Below are 18,285 nucleotides of genomic sequence, written 5' to 3'. Positions count from 1 at the left end.
TCCCTTACAGAGTAAAATGTTCTTTTTGTATGAAGACTGTATAAGAGGATGGGAAGAGGTATAATGTATTGGTAACATTTTCTTCACGGCTATGCTTAAACTACAAGTTCTTTGGGGCAGCGATTGTTTTTCATTTGCTATTTACATACAGCTATGCTTTGTGCAATGGAGAGAATAGTTTTTGCATGTACATATTATTGGCCTATAAAAATCTGCAATTCCTTAGTTTTGTTAAGTGGTATTTCGCTTGCATGCTCCAGAGAGACTTCCCTTGCTACAAAATTCTCAGGATGCTTTCTACCTGATCATACCAACAAACACATTGGTCTTAATTTATCAGTTTCTAGAAGATCAGTGTTATTTTTGAAACTTGTACACTCTGTCATAACTTTAATGGCAATTGTTGCTATGCCCATCTGCAGTGGTTTCCAGTAGAAGCACTTTCCCTTCAGTCTCTGTCAATTTCAGTGCACCCTTTTCAATTTTCTTGTAGGAAGTCATGTCATTACCTCGTGTAGAGAATCTAGCCTTTTATTTAGAGCTTCGTTCCCTTGGGCTATCCTCTGAGACCTACGGGGTAAAGTAATTGTTATTGAAGCGAAGGGGATAGAGTTAAGCCCCATGTGTGGCACTGAGTCAGCTTTCGTTGGAAAGAAAAAAAAGTTGTAACAGAACTGACCTGCTTTTTGGCACATTTAAATTGTGCATGCCACGCTTGAATGGAACTGAACAAAAAGTTTAGTGTTGAAATGAGATACAAGGAGAATAGATCACTAAAGAAGTGCCAAACAGCTGCAAAAGTGCAATTTTGCTGAATGCTGTTTCCCTTGAGGGTTTTTCTGATGCCTGAGAAGCTGCTGTATTTACATCCTCCACTGATGCCACTAGACATTTTGGTCTATGGGTCAAGGCAGCCAAAATGGGTTTTCAAATGCTAAAATGTATGGGGGAAATTAATTTTAAGGCTTTCTTCCCCAAATATAGCTCTTAAATATATGATAAGTATCCTGAAATCTTGCTTCTGAAAACAAAAAGTAACTGATGTATGTTTTGTTTTCTGAACTTGTTTTAACTAATCTTGTTTATGTCAGTTTGAAGCAAGGCAGTAATGACAGGCATTCTATAGGTTATCCATCAAGCATGCAGAACTCCACTCTGTTGAGTTTTGTTTTCTCACCAGTCGCTTTTGCCTGAACTGAACTTCAGCCAGATTCTGTACCTCAAGTGAAATTCTCAGTCTTCTCAGATTGTCTTCTAAGCACTTTGTTACAATGGAGTTAATCGTTCATTCTTCTGAAGTCCATCTTTTTCTATATATTGCCTGTAGGTAAATTTACTACCTGCTAACATTCTTTTTTTCCTGAAGAGAGAAAGTACACTGTGTAAAGTAGATGGTCTTGTTATTCTGGCTCCTGCATCTGATGTTACTAACTCAATGATCATTTTGTCATGCTGCTCATTTCGTATCTCTTTGATACCCTCTAAGAAGCATCACTTCACATAAGGTCTCCTTGCTTTAGTTTTGTATACAGGAGATACAGTTCTATGATAACAGTAGGCCCAGTAAGATACTGAGTTAACTATATAACATGGATATAAAAATAAAAAAAACCTGACTCTTAATCACTTGGTATTTTATTTTATTTTTGTAGCTTCAGAATAGTCCAAAACTTTAAATGGAAACTTCCATCCACACTTATTTATAATTCATAATCCAAATAAAGATTGGTTTGAACTGTATTTGTTCTCATTAGCCAAGCATTGAGGGCAAGGGCGACAACATGCACAGTGTTTTTAATTGGAAATTAAAAATGCTGTTTTTATAATGTATAATAAATACATTAAAACTTTGATGAGAGGTCTTCTGATAATTTGCATATACTGATCTGTATATTACTTGTCATATGTTTCTACTATAACTGAATTGAGAACAGCTGAAGTTTAAGTAACCTTTGAATTTCATGAATTAATTTTAAAAAAAGGTATATATTTCTATTTCATATTCCTTAAAGACTGTTGTGTAATTTGTCAGTATTAGCCATTCTCACATTGAATAAAATACTCTTGATGCTTGGAGTCTTCCAATCTTGTTTATAGCCATATGCAAAAGCTATTTTAAAGCTCTGTGCACCTTAAAATTACTTGTACTAGAAATGGTGTAGAGAACAAGTAAATGATTGGTTATTCAAAAGGACATGGTGGGAATATTAGAAGAAATTGGGTTTACATGTCCTCTGGAGGACTGTCTCTGATGTTAAGTGTTCTCAGTCCTTTTAAAGATTAATCTGGAGAGGGAAGACACAGCTTAAATTTTGCTATTTTGCATTGCAGTTCAATGGTTTGTAGTTTATAAATAGCATCAGATTAGTTTGTCCCACTTTTACTCTTAATTCAGGTTTCTCAGCTTCATTAATTTGCATCAATCAAGCTTAAGCCAGAATTTTTTATGTGTGCCCTAGTATTACAGATGGGATGTCTTTGAACAGCTCATAAGGACCTTCTTCCTTATGGCTGCCTTGAAATAAACCTTAATCTGTTTAATTAACTTAAAACGTGTATATTTTTTTATTAAATTTTATATGTGTTATCTTTTATCTATTTACATGCTTATCTACCTATATGCAGGGTACTGAAGCATTGGGAAATGGTTATGCGCGAAAGTGGTTTTGCAATGGTTCTGTATTCTGGCCTTGTTTTTACAAGCTGGAGAAACAAGCAGGAGAAACGGCCAGGTGTGCAGTGCTCAGAATCTTCAGAGTCTCAGTTTCTAAATAAATAAGAATCTGAAATTTAAAATAAAATCATGGGATAGTTTGGGTTTGTTCGTATCATGTGAATAGCAGTAACCTGAATTTTTCAGTATTTTGTGATTTGCTTTGAATTAAAAGATCATTGGATTGCTCATAGGAATTTTCTGGATGGAGATACTGTTTTAAATGTGCAAATACCCATTTTAAAAGATCCTTAGAAGTATTTAAGCTTGTCCATTGAAAGTTATATTTGAAATTGTAACTTGGGCATTTGTTTTCACGAAGCTGCCTGTGCCTTGAGTTAGTGTTGGAGCATAGGTCACCTCACATTGAAGACACTTTTGAAACTGAAAACACTCCTACCATTATAATTTGCATCTCCCTTATCAGTAGCATGTGATGTAGAACTTTAAGTAATAGAGAGATCCTTTGTAAAATAAGGCATTGTGTGGGGTAAAGGGAAAGGGAAGAGGTCACTAAAGAAAAGCCATTCAGCTGTCTGAATAATTTGTCTTTTGTTTAATGCAGAGTAATTAATTACAATTTCTGTTCTTAAAATCAACAGTCCTATGTAAATTTCAACCATTATTAACTTGCATCATGTTCCATCCTCACGAAGACTTTGTAATCACAGAATTACAGACTGTTTGAGGTTGGAAGTGACCTCTGGAGGTCATCTGGTCCAAACCACCTGCTCAGGCAGGGACACCTGCTCAGGCAGGGACACCTGGAGTCAGTAATGTTTAGAAATTAGTGTTCTTCAGCCCCGCTATTGTCGTGGCCTCCTTCTACCCACTACTTTGCCTGTAATACTCATCTGTCTGGAAAGGTTTTAACTTTAAAAGTGGTCTGAGTTGCAACAATATTGGTTCCTGTAATGTTTCAGAGATCATGACATCTGGCCTTTCTGAACAGAAGTAATTTTCTAATGCGTATTTTTAAAACATTTATATTGTAGTGGAAGACATATTTTTGTTTTTTCTGTTCCAGGTTTTCATGTCATGGTATTACCAACACATTCAAACCCAGAAATGCTCATATAAATGCAGATCCAGCAGATGTGTATGAATGACAAATTTTATGCTAGAAAAATTAATCAGGAGGTTTGCTTAAGTATACATAGCAATAAGACACCTTAAAACTATGTATATCTTATTGTTATGTGAACTTAGAAACATAAAAACCCACTCCTTCTTAGCAGAGTTGGTTGATCATGGAACAGTTTCCAGAGCTGCAGTTGTTTCTGTGATGTGCAATTAGGGTTCTAAATTAAAGTGCTCAACTCCTTTAGAGATGTGTTTAATCATTATGTGATAGATCTTATAATATACAAATGACCGGATTCTATGCCCATACCCCTTGTATTAAGCTTTCTAATAAGTGGAACTTCTCTCTTGTGGAAAGCAGATCTGTGACTTAATCTGAGATGGCCATGAGTTATGTAAAATCACATATAAATGAATGCCTTCCAGTGGCGCTTCAAAAACCCAGAGAATGCCTTCCTCCAGCTGCATTTAGAATAAATGTTCTGCACACTCATTACTCAAGGATTGCAAGATTGGAAGACTGACTCAAACATACTATTTTTCCTAACCTGGTCCTGAATGAGAGAAGTCTAAACTGACCCTGACTCTTTGCTAGGGAGTTGGGATATACTGGAAGAATGTGTGTACCTGTGGGTGTATAAATGCTACCCTCCATGTCAGTAATGAATTGATTAACAATTAACAAGCTGACAAATTGCTTCCTTCTGGACTGAAAAAAAATCTAAATGTCTTAGAAAAAATGTTTGACGTGTCTGAAAATAAGCTTGCGAATTAATGCATTTTTCCTAAATTGAAAATTTTCAAGCTCATTAAACAAGATGAAATAGCTGAGTTGAGCAGCAAGTTGGTAGCTGCTGTTTCAGATAACTGCATGGGCTTCAACTGGCTCTGGAGATGTAGGATGAAGTGATATAGGTTAGTAGCTTTACTAGCTTTGTGGTAACAGAGGTAAAAGGAAGAAGGTAAGGAATCATTTCTAGTTCAATGATACCTATAAATATTGTGTGGGAAGTAATCAAAGGAACACATAAGATTTTTTTCTATGAGATTTGAGACACGGCTTGTTATGACGGATTGATATAATCCTTGTTTATGAGTCACAGGCTCAGTCTATAGACCTACTTCCACATCTGTCTAATTTTTAACATGTGGGCAATTGCCATATGAAGACTCTGAGGCAGTTTTATGTGGGGTGTGAGATACATCCACATTCTTGCTTGGTATTTTTTGTGAAGAGCCGGAGCATTTTAGTCACGTTGAATGTGGATGGAAGATTTTAAAAACAGGATCAGAGCTGGCAGCGGCAGACTTACAGAGCTATGTGAATACACTTTTTAGGACTAGTACCATAGTAACACACTCTGGATATTCTTTCTGATGAGAAAAGATATGATGGTGTTAATTTGCCACTGCTGTTTTCTACATTTGACAATGAAATTAGTTGATTGAGTTCGACTATGTTACCTTTTCTTCTGAAAAGCAGTAGTGTGTTTGAGAACAAAGGAAAACAGTAAAAGTCTTTGTGAATGCCTGTTTGAGGTACTAGTTTATTTCTGCCTGTACCACAGACTTACATTCAAAAGGCCAATTTCGTATTATCTGTAGTATGTTCTTACAGTAGAAACTCACTACAGGTCATTTCAGAAGGGAAAACTATAATTTATAAAATGGGTTTAACCAGTTGTAAAGAAGACCAATAATCTCAACAGCGTAACACTGTTTAGTGTAAGTACAAAGTTACCAGTACTGCCAAATCATTTGTACTCTCTTGTGCTGCTAACTTTATTATCAGTCTGATCAATATTACACAGTTGGGACATTTTTCTGCTATACACATGAAAACAATTATATTTCCCCAGCTATATTGTAATCAGATTATTTACTTTCTGAGGTTTTCAGCTTTACTGTGTTTCTTTTGTTTCTCACAAACCAATTTTTTTTTTTTTTTTTGACATGGAGTGGGAGGATTAGTAACTCGACTTACTCTGAAAGTATGAACATTTACCTGAAACTGTGTACTGATTCTTTTTAAACTTTGAATTTGCATTGCATCTTGTATTTAAATACAACGAAAATGGTATCAGCTGCTCAGTGCAGCGTTGCATATTTGAAAACAGCTCGTCAAAACACGTTCTAATCAGTGTGTGCAGTAATTTGCTTTTCTTTAATGCTATTTAAGATTTTTGAAAGGAACACAATGTCCCATGTTAGACCTTTTTAATGTTCGAGTCCTGATACTGAATTTTTGCCTGCCTTCTAACCTTTGTTTCATTTTTCTGATTAATAAAAGTTAGGTCTTCTGTAATGAATTTGGATGTATGGTATTTGTCATTTAAGTACAGCCTGCCTGGCACTGATGATTTATTTTACTTTTTAAAGGCCATGGTTATAAGTTTTATGGATGTCTACCAACTTGCAAGTTCCAGAATTGACATGTTGCTGAGAGAAACAGCATCTCATCAGCTTCACATTGCAGCCCCAAAGTCCAAGAGCCAAACAGCTTGTCTTCATGAAAATGAGAACCTGCAATTGGTAAGTCTGCTTTTTGGTTAGTTTTTGTCATTTGGCTGTGGTTTCCTAGCCAGCATCTCCCTTCATGATGCATAGTATCTGTAGGGAAATTCAATAATATTTCATTATAAACATAATAGAGCAATAAAATTTGTGTCAACAGAAACCTTCTGAGACTTTAACAGAAGAGAAAGGGGGTGGTTAAAGTTAACGTGAGGATTAATTTTACTACTGTATCTTCTACAAGGACCTATTCGTTGCTGCTCTCACTGGAAAATTATACATTGTGATTTCTTGGGTTTTGACAGTACAATGAATGGTTAAACCAGAATATTATTAACTATGCATGTAAACAAAATGTTTATTAGGAAACATGATGGGGTTTTTTTAAACAATAGTGGTTGTGAATAATACTTCTTGCTAAAGTTACAAGGTTAAAATCCAATTTCAGAAATAATTTCTTGTTGCCTACAAAGATACTTGGAGTTGTTTAAGGCTAATAAGGTGATTCTTCAGATCTGAGAGCTCTCTCTAGGGGGATTACGGAATGCAGATGTATTTGTGTCCCACAGGCAGGAGACCAGGCACATTAACTGTCATAAATATGTAGCCAAGTATGTCTAGAATGAGACTGTGTAAGCTGTGCAACTTGCATACACTTAATGTATCTCTTCTCCATCTTTCTTTGCTTTTCCATGTAGCATAAAAGAGAAAATTTTTGAGGTTTGTTTGTTTTTTGGTAATGTTTTCGTGTTTGGTGGGGTTTTTTTTCTGTTCTCCTCTCCTTCCTCCTTTTTCTTATTCTTGTGAAGCAATGGGTCATAAAGAAAATGAGGATGTTTGTCTTTTTGAAATAAAAGATCGATAAGAAGAGAGCCATCACTAATGCAAATTACATAAACACAACAGCAAATGTATATTCAAAGGCTGTGGCTGTGGCTTTGGTTGTTTCCAACAGAAATACATTAATTTCTTATCCTGTTTCTATATTGGATCAGTACAATGGGAAATTATTGCAAATAGAAAATACACTAATCAGTGCTGAATTTCAGTTTCCAGAGTTGGATGAAAGTTTTGTTTCATTTGTGACTGCACAACCTTTCTAAGAAATTAAATAAAATTGCTTCACTGAAATTGCTTCTCTTCTCCTTCACCCAGGCTTTCTTTATGTTTTTTACTAGGTTTACATGTGCCCTGCTGAGCCTATGCCCAGTGTAACGGGGTTGCTCCTTTGCCTGTTATGGTTGGTTTTGTTTTTTAAATCAAGATGACCACTTGTGTACTAAGGATTGGGAAGTCTGCCAAACTTGCTGCAGCAAGGTTTGCTTCATTTACATTGAGAGAGTTTTTAGCAAAGTTATGCTAGTCCTGCCTATAAAAGGCAGTGACTTGATGCAGTGGCTTGATATGTTACAGTGAAAACAAATACCTTGCTCTCCCATCTCTCCGATGCCTGTGGTTAAATACAGTGCTTGTAGAGTAATTTGTGTCTGCCTTTAGTATCAATGTAAAGATGATACTTTCTGCATTGTAGTAGAATCTGTTTGCCTTCCTATACAACCCTCTAGTGAAAAGAATAGTTCTTCCTTTAGATGTAGTTTAATTTAAACCAAAGCATAAGCATTAATAGAAAGTGGGTTAGAATTTTAATGTAAAGGCAAAAAATTTAGAATTCTACGTGTTCAAGTTTCAATTAAAAAAATTGTGTTTATGGTATATCTTGTAGTATATTTTGGTTTTCTGTAAACTTTGTCCCTAATATTTGGATAAGTTGCATCAAGCATGACTTCAGCCATCACAGCTTTCAGGAGAGACCGACGTTAAAGTTTCTACCAATGCTGTTCTGTTCTGATTTTACAGAAGAAGTTTTGTACTAAATTTCTTTCTGTATTAAAAAAGTAGAACAAATATTTTTGCTTGATTATTTGAAATGAGAGTAATGACTCTTCTCAAGTATCTATTTGGTTTCAGAATTGTACACAATTTGCTGGTTTCAGTCCACTGTGTTCAATTATATATCCAGTTCTAGTAATGTTGCAGGCAAAACTTTTCATGTAGGAGACAAATACAGCAGGTGGTCTGTATTAATTGCAGGTCTTTGTATGACAGATGCTTGTATTCCTAGAACAGTAACCTATTACTCAGTTCTGAAGTACATTTTTGAGAAGTCTTTCAGGTGTATACCATCTGTGGACTCTTACCTCATAAGATTGGGGGTTTTCTCAGTATGTTGTGGCTGTCTTTAGATGTCTGTATGCTGGTTTCATAAAGTTGTTGCCCTCCCAACTGTCCATTGCATCCAAGTTTGAGCCATTCATCAGAACTCATCTTTTCCATGTTCAGCAGGTATTGCTTTTCAAATCGACCTTTTTTGTACTGAAATTTGCTAACTATATTGCCTTTCTATTCACACCACTTTTTTTCCTCTTCTGTTGCCTTGGGTTTTGCTGATAATTGTGAAAAACAAAACTGATGCCATAAGGCAATACTAGTGATTCTGACTTCTCATCTTTTATCTAAGAATCTGAATTGACGTCTCCATTCTCCAGACTGCTTCTAGTCCAACCACTTTCCTTCTAGTCAGTAGTGTTTAGATTCTGAGGTTGTTATGTGTGGTCGTGCTAATGCCAACACAGAAGAATAGAAAGGGATATGATTATGATGGACAGAGGTGAGATGAATTCTGGGAACACTGCTTACAGAGATGAGAATTATTATGTGGGCTGAAGGGGAGTCAGTAGCAGAATGTCTCTGTACTCTTCATTTGTGTCCAGCTATCTGCCTGTTGTACTCATCTCTGATGATTTTTCCTCTGTGCAGATAAAGGCTCTGTGCATTTTTCATTCTTGCAACTCTTTAAAATTCAGTATGGCTGAAATATAGATTATTGGTTTTCTACCTAAACTTTTTTTTTTCCTATTGTTACCTATTCCTGTATCACTTTTCCATTTTGCCTTTTTTTTTGTTTCTTTACCAAATGCTTCTGAAATTTCGCTTACATTTCTAAAACGTCAATTTCTTTTGTTTCTGTTATCAGTCATAAACATTTTGTAATGGTCTTTTTTTGCAACCATAACAGTTTCACTTCTGTGCATTTTTTTTTTTTTAATTACTTTCTCTGAAGTGCAAGTACCACAGTCACAATTCTGTCCTCCATAACTTGCTGCATTGCTACATACCACATATATATCAGGTCATACCTATAATTGGTAGAGATAATAATAATGATGATGATGATAATAATAAATAATAATGATAGTTGAACTAAGAAGGTATCATTGGTATGGGTGTATGTAGTCTTGGCTGTAGGTATGTAGGTTGCCAGAGGAGGAACAGAGAAGCCAGCGGTCAACCTCTAGCATGAAATAAGATAGAGAATTATTTCACTGAGCACTGAACTCATTACTGGACTGACAGTGCCGTTTTCTCCATGAAATTTGAAGTAGTGTATTGTTTCCCTTTACATGCCTCTCCCTTTATGTCTTCTTATGATTTTCCTTAGGAAAGACTAATGTGTTTAGAAGGTGGGTTTAGTGGAAGTACTTCACTGGTAGTAACTAACTGTACACCGATCTGTATGTAAGCAAAGAAGGTATCAGCTAAAATCTTCTTTCTTTTACGTCCATTTTCCTGCCTGTTTCTTGCTCAGCAGCCTCTCGTAGTATAAACATCATGAACTAGACTGTGCTTAGGGTTTCCTGGTAAATGAACTCCTGCCTGTTACTGTAACGGTACTGGATTCTGCTGCTTTGATCCATTTTAATTCTTCGGATACATTAGTTTATTACTATACTTATACTTTCATTCAGAGTTGCAGTAATAAGTAGGCTTTGAGCTGAGAACTTTTAAGTGCTGTACTGTGCAGTAGTATAGTCATAAGCAATTATTCTGTGGATGCTGGAGGGCAACATGTGGTATCGTATTAGTCACGTGGCAAGCACGTGAATTAACGATGTCTGTGCTGCCAAGGATTTTGTTGCTGCAATCATAGTGTTTTTGAGAGTGGATGCAGTGACACTGTATTTTCCAGTGTGACTTGATACATAGGAGGAACTGACAGAACATTATAAAATTTCTGCACAAAGTGTTTTGGTAGCTTTTGGCCCTGAGGTTTTGTGCTTGATACCGGTACCGCTGTCAGGATTTTAAGAATTTAAAATATTCTGATATCAGTTTTGGCAGGCAAAAAAAGCCACTGTTATATTGCAGATGGTCAGGTGTTTCTCTGATCCCGAACGTGCAGCTGATCTGGTGATACTACTTTCTTTTTCTGCTTTCACTTCAGAATCAAAGGAGAGGAGAAAACAAAGGGTGAAAATAACAGTGATTTATAAAGATGACAAAAAGAGAAAAGCTTTGTGTGCGCAGGAGAAATGGGAATTTGGGAAGCCAAACTGACAGGGGGGAAGTTTGAGTTTCAGATGGGTGAGAGAGGTAAAGTTCTGTAAGGAGAGCAGGGTTCTCTAACTAACTATGAAAACAACTGCTGTCTTTGGATGCTGCTTCTAATTGAGCTTGAAAATTAAATTACTCATTGCTCTGTGTGGCTTTGCATCATCCTTACTTCTTCCCCCACCCCCTGCAGTTGTGGCTGTGTCTGTTCTTTGTCTGAAAACGCCTAACGATGTCACTTAAAGTACTGAAAATACATAATTGTATGTTTTGGTAAGATGAGATAAGCAAGGAGAATCATCTTACGTGTGGAAAATCCTTATTTATTATTGAGATGCTATTAATTGACATATGATTATATTTTTTTGATGAGGAACTACATTAAGCAAGAAGTACGGTTTTCTTCCTACTCAGAGCAGTCAGCTCTCAGTTCCTATGATCTACTTGAATCCTGGTCATGGAGGGGAGTAGAGAGAAAAGAAATATTTAAAACTCAAACTTTAACTACACCAGTTTCTTCCTACTTAGCCAGGCTGTTCAGGGCTGTGGTTTTACTTGTCTTTCTTCCCATATCCTTTGTTTCCTTGTCACCAGTTCAATCTGCGTTTCAAGACTGAGACCTGCTCTCACAGGGATGCAATGACTTATACTTGGAATTATGAGGACAGAGCTGGAGAGAAAATTTAAAAAACCCTATTTGCCTTTTCGCTTGCTGCATAGGAGAAAGGGACTTACTCCATCGGTGTCATGTTAAATGTCAGAGAGCATCTTTCATGGGCTGGAGCCATATCTCTTCTTTTAGGAAATGGAATGACTGATGTAGCTGAGGGAATTCTTCCCAGATGTAGCAATAAGCAGATAGGTCCTGGATGAAAACTCTGCTTGGCTTTTCCACTACTTCATGCTAGCCTGATGCATAGTTGAACTGAAAATATTTTTTGAAAGATTTGGAATTGAACTGGTTTTTTGAAAGATTTGGAGATACCAGTTGTTAATTTGCCTTGCAAAAAATAATCAGACTTGTTATTTTTATTGTTACCCTCTGTCTTGCAGTGTTTTCTTGGAAATAGTCTAGGATAAAATTCAGTAAGATATGGACCTCAAATAATTGCAATTTTTGCTCAGTACAGTTAATTGCCAGTGTGTGGTTTATTTGCTGTGAAACATATGAATGTTCATAAAGTGATAGAAGGTAAAGAAAAGTCTGACAGGCCCACAAGGAGAATTTCCCAATTATTGAGATGATAATAGGTGTGAAAGAGTAGAGATATCAGTATAGGCAAAAATAAAAAACTGTATTCATAATATTTTCTAAGTCTCTATCAGACTGAATCCTTAAAGCAGTAATATCTTCCAGAAACTATTTTTTATTTAAATACTTGCATTTCTTACCTGATATTAAGCAGTTGGGTGTCATTTGCCAGCCTTACTGCATAGGCAAGGAATGCAGGTGTCATAGCACAAATGCTCACCTTGTCATGTGGTATTGCTTACACAAGTAATAGTTGTAACCAAACAGTATAAATCATGCAGTTTAAACGATTTGCTTATTATGTAGTACCAATTAAAAAAAAAAAACAAACAATAATATAAATCACATTATGTAACTTAGAGCAAGGTGTTCAAAAACAGTTACAGTAATCCAGCAACACATCTGCTATTGTGTAAAGAATACTTCCTTTTTTATGCAAAATTTTTTTGATACTCAATATTCTAGGTATGTGAACTTTTAACTTGTCAGACTATTGTAACATATTTGAAAATTATAGTAATTTGATTAAAATGTTGCCTATAAGGCAAAAGGTTCAGTTAATAGAATCCATATGTAATTAAAGTGCAGAACTAAATGTAATCAGACCCCAGTGACTGGTGCCTTCATATTGATAGTTTTACAGTGGCCTCTGGGGTTGAAAGTTTATGTTAAAGTTAGTAATGTAGCTGCGCTCCAGAAAAAGAGCAAGAGTGTTTAGCCGTTTCAACATCCTGAAGTGATAGTCACACAACAAAAATAGTTGATAGTCTGAATTTTAAGGGTATCTTCCACTGGCAGGTGGTAGGAGAACAAGACTACTGGAGTGTACTAGTCAGAGAATTGCTTTCAGCAGCAACCCCGATACGTAAACATGCCTAAATGAAGGATCTTGCTGTGAGCAAGTAACAATGCATTTTTTTTAATAATATAGTTACTTCATTTGTGTGAATTTATGTTTGAATCATCTGAAAGTTATAGACACAACACTATGTACCAAGCCACAAAACAAGTTTAAAAAAATTTCGTGAGCTTAAAAAAAGTAAAAATTATTTTCTCTGGACAGTTTTAAGAGACGACATCCTGTGTTAGAGTTCTCTAATCATCACCAGCACAATTTACAATCAGAACACACAGAGAGCCAGTTCAGACCAGCTCATCTGTTGACTTTGGCAGAAGCCCTTAATCTCACTGTGTGCAGCTGCCACTTGAGAGCTGGGGACTCGGCAGAGAGCCGAAGGAGGGTGGGATGGAGGGTTGGTCAAGACATGAACACATAGGCCTGCTTCATTTCAACAGCCATACACTGCTTTTTTTATAGTCTTTTCATTTTACAGCCTTTTTTTCTCCTAAAAAAAAAAAAAAAAAAAAAAAAATCCTAGCCAAAACCCAACCCTGAAATTAAATGAGGACCTCTCATGAGCCACTTCGCTCCAGGCATAAGAAATTGTAATGTCTGGCTTCCAGAAACTGTCCCGTCAAAATGTGCTTCTGATTAGGTGGCTTAATTACAGCTGTGAAAACAATGTTGATTTAGGCCTCAAGATTCCAGTGCATGTCAGCCGTTATTAGCTAGCCTTGGACTGAAGCCACCATTTTAAAACTCTCTACCACTAAAGTCACACACTGCCTGACAACTTTTTATTTAGGCAGAAATGTTGCCAGAAGCAACAAATTTTATGCAAAATATTTTTCATTGTGCAAATTTCAAATGTGACACTGTTGATGGACATAAAATGGGTAGTTATGGGTGGACTTCACCAAGTCCAAAACCTAACTTCCGAAAAAAACCACCACAAACCTCAAACCCACCACTGAACAAAAAAACAACCAACAAAACCCCCAAAACCCAACACCCCCCCCACCTTTTCAAATAGTTTTTGTAGAGTTTGACTGACATAATGCTTAATTTTAATTCCTTTAATTCAGTTTTATTCCAAATCCAGCATGTTGATTTAACCACCCAATTTTATTGCATCTAAATTTTCCTGACAGTTTCATTTGCTGTTGGGAAATAAATTTGCCGGTTTTGCAACATGGGAAATAATGGCTAGTTTCAAAACCAATGTGTTTGAAACTTCCTTTGCCTGAAGCAGGTTAAGGCACACACTCAATTTACTTTAGGGGAAAAAAGCTCATTAAATAGTTTTTAATATTTTAATATAATTTAAGTAACTGCTTTCACAGTGGGAAAGCTTATTAGGCTCATGTATTTACACCTGTGGAGAGGTAAATGTTTGGGTAATTAGGTGGTTTCCAATACTTCAGCTTTTCAATGTAGTTGCAGAGTTATTGCTGTAAGGACTGTAGATGGACACAATGCATTCCCTGCATTTAAACATTACATTTCCACTTGTAGTATTTTGCTTTCAGGCACTAAAGAAAGAGGTTTAAGTGGGGTTGTATTTGTCTTTTTGGTTTTTGCGAGGTTTTTTTCTTTCTGTTTGGTTTTTTTTTTTTCTTTTCTTTGTTTCGTCTGTTCTTCAAGTCTCCTTAATGCCATGAATTGGCTAAGGAATGTGAGTGGATGTGTGTGGGTGTTAGCTCTCGGCAAAGGATGGTGCTTTGGAAAAGCAAGAGCTACATTCTCACTTCATAGTTGCCATGAAATTCCAAATGTCCATGCTGTGCGGTTTAATGGAAACCATGAAGGTCCTAAATGACCGCAGGTTTGTTCCGATGTTAAGCACAAATCAAATCTTTCAAGTCATTGGCTGAGTTGCAAAAAGAGGTCATGTTTTCAGGAAGGTAATCTCCTTTCCTTTTTTTCCTTCATGGTTTGCATTTCTATGGCATTAGAAATGTGTTTCTAGTGAGGTACTGGAACTACCAGCTCACAAACAAGTGTCCTCAGTTCCCAGGACTGAAAACAAGACACTTGGAACCTGAAGCTGTATTCATCTCATCCTAAATACTGAGGCCAGTGCAACAATTGTACCTCCCAGAACAGCTAATGGGAAATTGGTTTAGAGAAAATAATGATTTGGATAAGGAAACAAGTCTGAAGTATAGGTTCAAGTTTGCCCTGGAAAAAGTCATCATGCATTCATTCTCTGCATGCAGCAGATTAATGGAGAAAAAGGAAGTGAATACCTACACTTCGTTTTGTTCAGTTCTTGAAGGAGAAATACTGGAACAAGTTAGTCCTTTATTTTCTTTGCAAAATGGTGCATGGGATTTCCTGAAACTGAATGTTTCAGAACGGTCCCATTTGCTGTGGAGGGGAATTGTGAGTTGGGAGACAGCAATGTGATGCATTTTTCCTTATTAGAGATCTTTGGAATGGTCTTTTGAAATGTGTTTCATTGGTAATATGCAAAGAGTTTTATTCACTAGCCGCATATGTTTCCTTCCTGTTTTCTACCTGTTTCTTTTGCCTTCTTCCCACACCTCTCAAAGCGACATTTTTAGCATGTCAAATTAAAATAAGTTTTTGAATATTATTACGTATACCGCTAATGTTACAGTAGAAATAAAAGTATTTGGACTGCTAGACAGGCTGTTATTTTGAGAACTGGATATTATAGACTAAGACATTTAACCCTGGGGAAAAATACTACAAAAGAACAGAGCTGAGGACACAATTTTACTGGCTTTATAGAAGAAAAGGAATATTCTCTACAAAGGCAGACAAATTCACTTCTTTCCAGACTCAAGGACTTTTACTTAGGCCAGAAGGTGCTTCCTCCTCCCTTTTGAAGAAGTTATATCAAGAAAGAGAGCTGGGAAGCTTCTATTATTCCCTGCTAAACCGTGGGTTAAACATAAAGGGAATGTCTGTTTGTTCTGAGACTGAATTCACTGAGAAACTTTTGGAGGGGATTAAAGCATGGCTGTGCCTGAATGAGTCTACCTCAGATACTTAAACGGCGAATGAATCCGTGCAATCCAGATTGTCATCTTCCTGATATTTTCTTGACATTTTAAATTTAGATCCTAGAAGATAGACTGTTGTGAATAATTTTTTTCTTGTTCTGGTACCTGTTTCATTTTGTGTTTCAAGGTAAATAAGGAAAGCATGTTCATTTATAAGCACTGAAGGAGAAACTTCAGTGCTAATCCTCAGGCATTAGCTTTGATGAATAGTGCAAAATATGTAGATGCCACCTGTGCATTGCAATTCAATTGATTGGGAATGATAGGTAGAAGGATTTTTGTTCACTTTTTTGATGTTTCTTGTTTACTCTGTACCACTAGCTCACCGACCAGTTTGCAGAGAAAAAATACAAGAGAGCGAGACCTAGAGCAGTGTTTCCAGGAATCTGCCTCTTTCTAAACTAGCCTCAGAAGTGTGTATATGTGCAGCACTCGCTGCTCCACTTAGAATGTAGTATGGATAATGCTACACACACCTATTAAAAAAAAAACCAAAACAAAACATAAAAGAATTGTGCTGACCTTTAACAGGGTTTGGCCTGGAGAGTATTTTTAAGCATAAACCTACATTTTAAATAGTGAGGAAGTAAGCAGTCCCCTCAAAAGTCATACCTTAAGTGTTTGTAAAGCAAAATCTCATATGTAGAGGTTTATGTTTCCCTCAGGATGGCATTCTCACCAGCGGAGGATTCAGTGCCAGCTAGTGGGCAAACTTTTCTCCACAGGAGATGACTGTCTCTGGTGCTTAATCTCCTTTACTTTATGCTTTTCTGAAATTTATAAAATCATCAGATATTTTTCTGTTAGTTTGCTCAAGCAAAACTTTCTCATAATTGTGCATGTTTGTATCCTTTTAAACTGTGGACGAAAAGAACAAACCTTTGCATTCCTTTCTGTGACATTTTTGCAGTAGAGTAATGTGGTTTTGTAGAAATACATGTTTACCTACTTCCATTGCCTAATTGCTTGCATTTTGTCCTTCAAGCATAACAGTTAATGCAAGAAATAAGAATAAGAATAAGAATAAGAATAAGAATAAGAATAAGAATAAGAATAAGAATAAGAATAACACCACCACCACAAAAAAACCCCAACAGAAAACCAAAACACAACACTATAAAATATATTAGAGAGTATGACTTGCAGAAATAAAAAGACAGAAAATTCAGAGTTAGGGCATGAAGCATAACACTGTTCTTAATTCATAATTTTATTCCCGTAATTTTATTCCTGTGACATTGACATGTTTTAAGGGCATACAGTCAGCAAGTTACGTCTTAATGTTTCTTTTTATTGGATTTTTCATATTTAAGTCACACTGCTTAATATTTACCCAACCTATATTTCTTTATTTATTGTTGTTGTTTTCAAGTTAGGCATAAAAACTTCTAGTAGAAGTCTGTGGAACCCACATTATGTAGTGAAAGCACAATTTTTCCAGTTGACTATAGTTAAGGACCTATTTTCTCCAGAGACTGGGCTCCCTGAAGCAGTCTGGCTTGTTGAATAAACCAGTACTTGAAGAAATTTGAAAAATGTGAAATGAGTACACTCTGGGGTAAAGAGCTTTATTGTCAGCTAAAAGGATGTTACCATGATAATAATCATCTTAATTTTTCAAATAACTTGTTTTCTTTAGTTTGTGTAATGGTTCAGTTAAAGAAAGAGGTTCAGAAACAAATGTGCTTCTTAACCTGTAACTTTGCTTTCCCATTTTACCAGAATTTGTGGGGTTTTGTTAATTTGTTTTATAAATAATGCCTTTTCAAAAGGACATTCTTTTCGCTAAGCAATCAATTTACTTTTTTCTTTTTAATGAAGGTAGGATAACTTTAAATTACACAGTAAGGAATAAAATTAACAAAAAATATACGCAAGAATAATGCGGTCCATCACCAGCAGAGTTTCCCTGCTACATGTGATGATATTAGGAAAGCAAAGTGACATTATAATGATGTAATGTTTCCATTTCAGATGGTGTAACTGCTTCAATTCCTACAGCATTTTAGAGAGAGACCTGTGGATCCAGTAAAGCCACCTTGCTTTAAGACACCACACTTTTGGATCTGGCTCTCAACTGAAATTGGCCCATAAATGCATAGTTCATTGAGTAAAATACACCAAAAAGCTGACATTGCAGTACTTGCCTCACTTAAATTTGTATGTTCATCAATATTTTGAAGGCCTTTTGTCCTATCTAGGTAATGGTTGCAGGTAATTCGACAGTCTTTGGAGGCTACAGTAGTGAAATATTTCATTAATTTTTCTGCTTCTGTTGGGTACCAAGGGTCTTCTGCGATCAAAAAAGGATCAGGTCATATGGTGGTTATGCTCAGGACCTGTTAGTCTTTCAGGTCATATGGTGGTTATGCTCAGGACCTGTTAGTCTTTCAGGCTCTGTGTGACATGAAGTTTTCTTGTTCAGGGTCTAGTAAATGCACTGCACAATTTTGGGACCCTG

At 36.2% G+C, this 18,285-nt stretch overlaps 1 protein-coding gene across 1 annotated transcript in view; it reads left to right on the top strand.

Moving 5' to 3' along the window:
• Positions 1-18,285, top strand: part of CCDC171 (coiled-coil domain containing 171) — a 148,426-nt gene that overhangs the window by 117,201 nt on the left and 12,940 nt on the right. Inside the window, exon 24 of the mRNA XM_030470913.1 lies at positions 6,176-6,328. Coding sequence (XP_030326773.1) covers positions 6,176-6,328 — 153 coding nt within the window. The remainder of the gene's footprint in view (positions 1-6,175; positions 6,329-18,285) is intronic.

Source organism: Strigops habroptila, chromosome Z (genome assembly GCF_004027225.2).
Source record: "Strigops habroptila isolate Jane chromosome Z, bStrHab1.2.pri, whole genome shotgun sequence".
In the NCBI taxonomy this organism is placed as follows: domain Eukaryota; kingdom Metazoa; phylum Chordata; class Aves; order Psittaciformes; family Psittacidae; genus Strigops; species Strigops habroptila.
The sequence above is the reverse complement of the archived record's forward strand: the minus strand, read 5'-3'. Positions and strand labels throughout refer to the sequence as shown.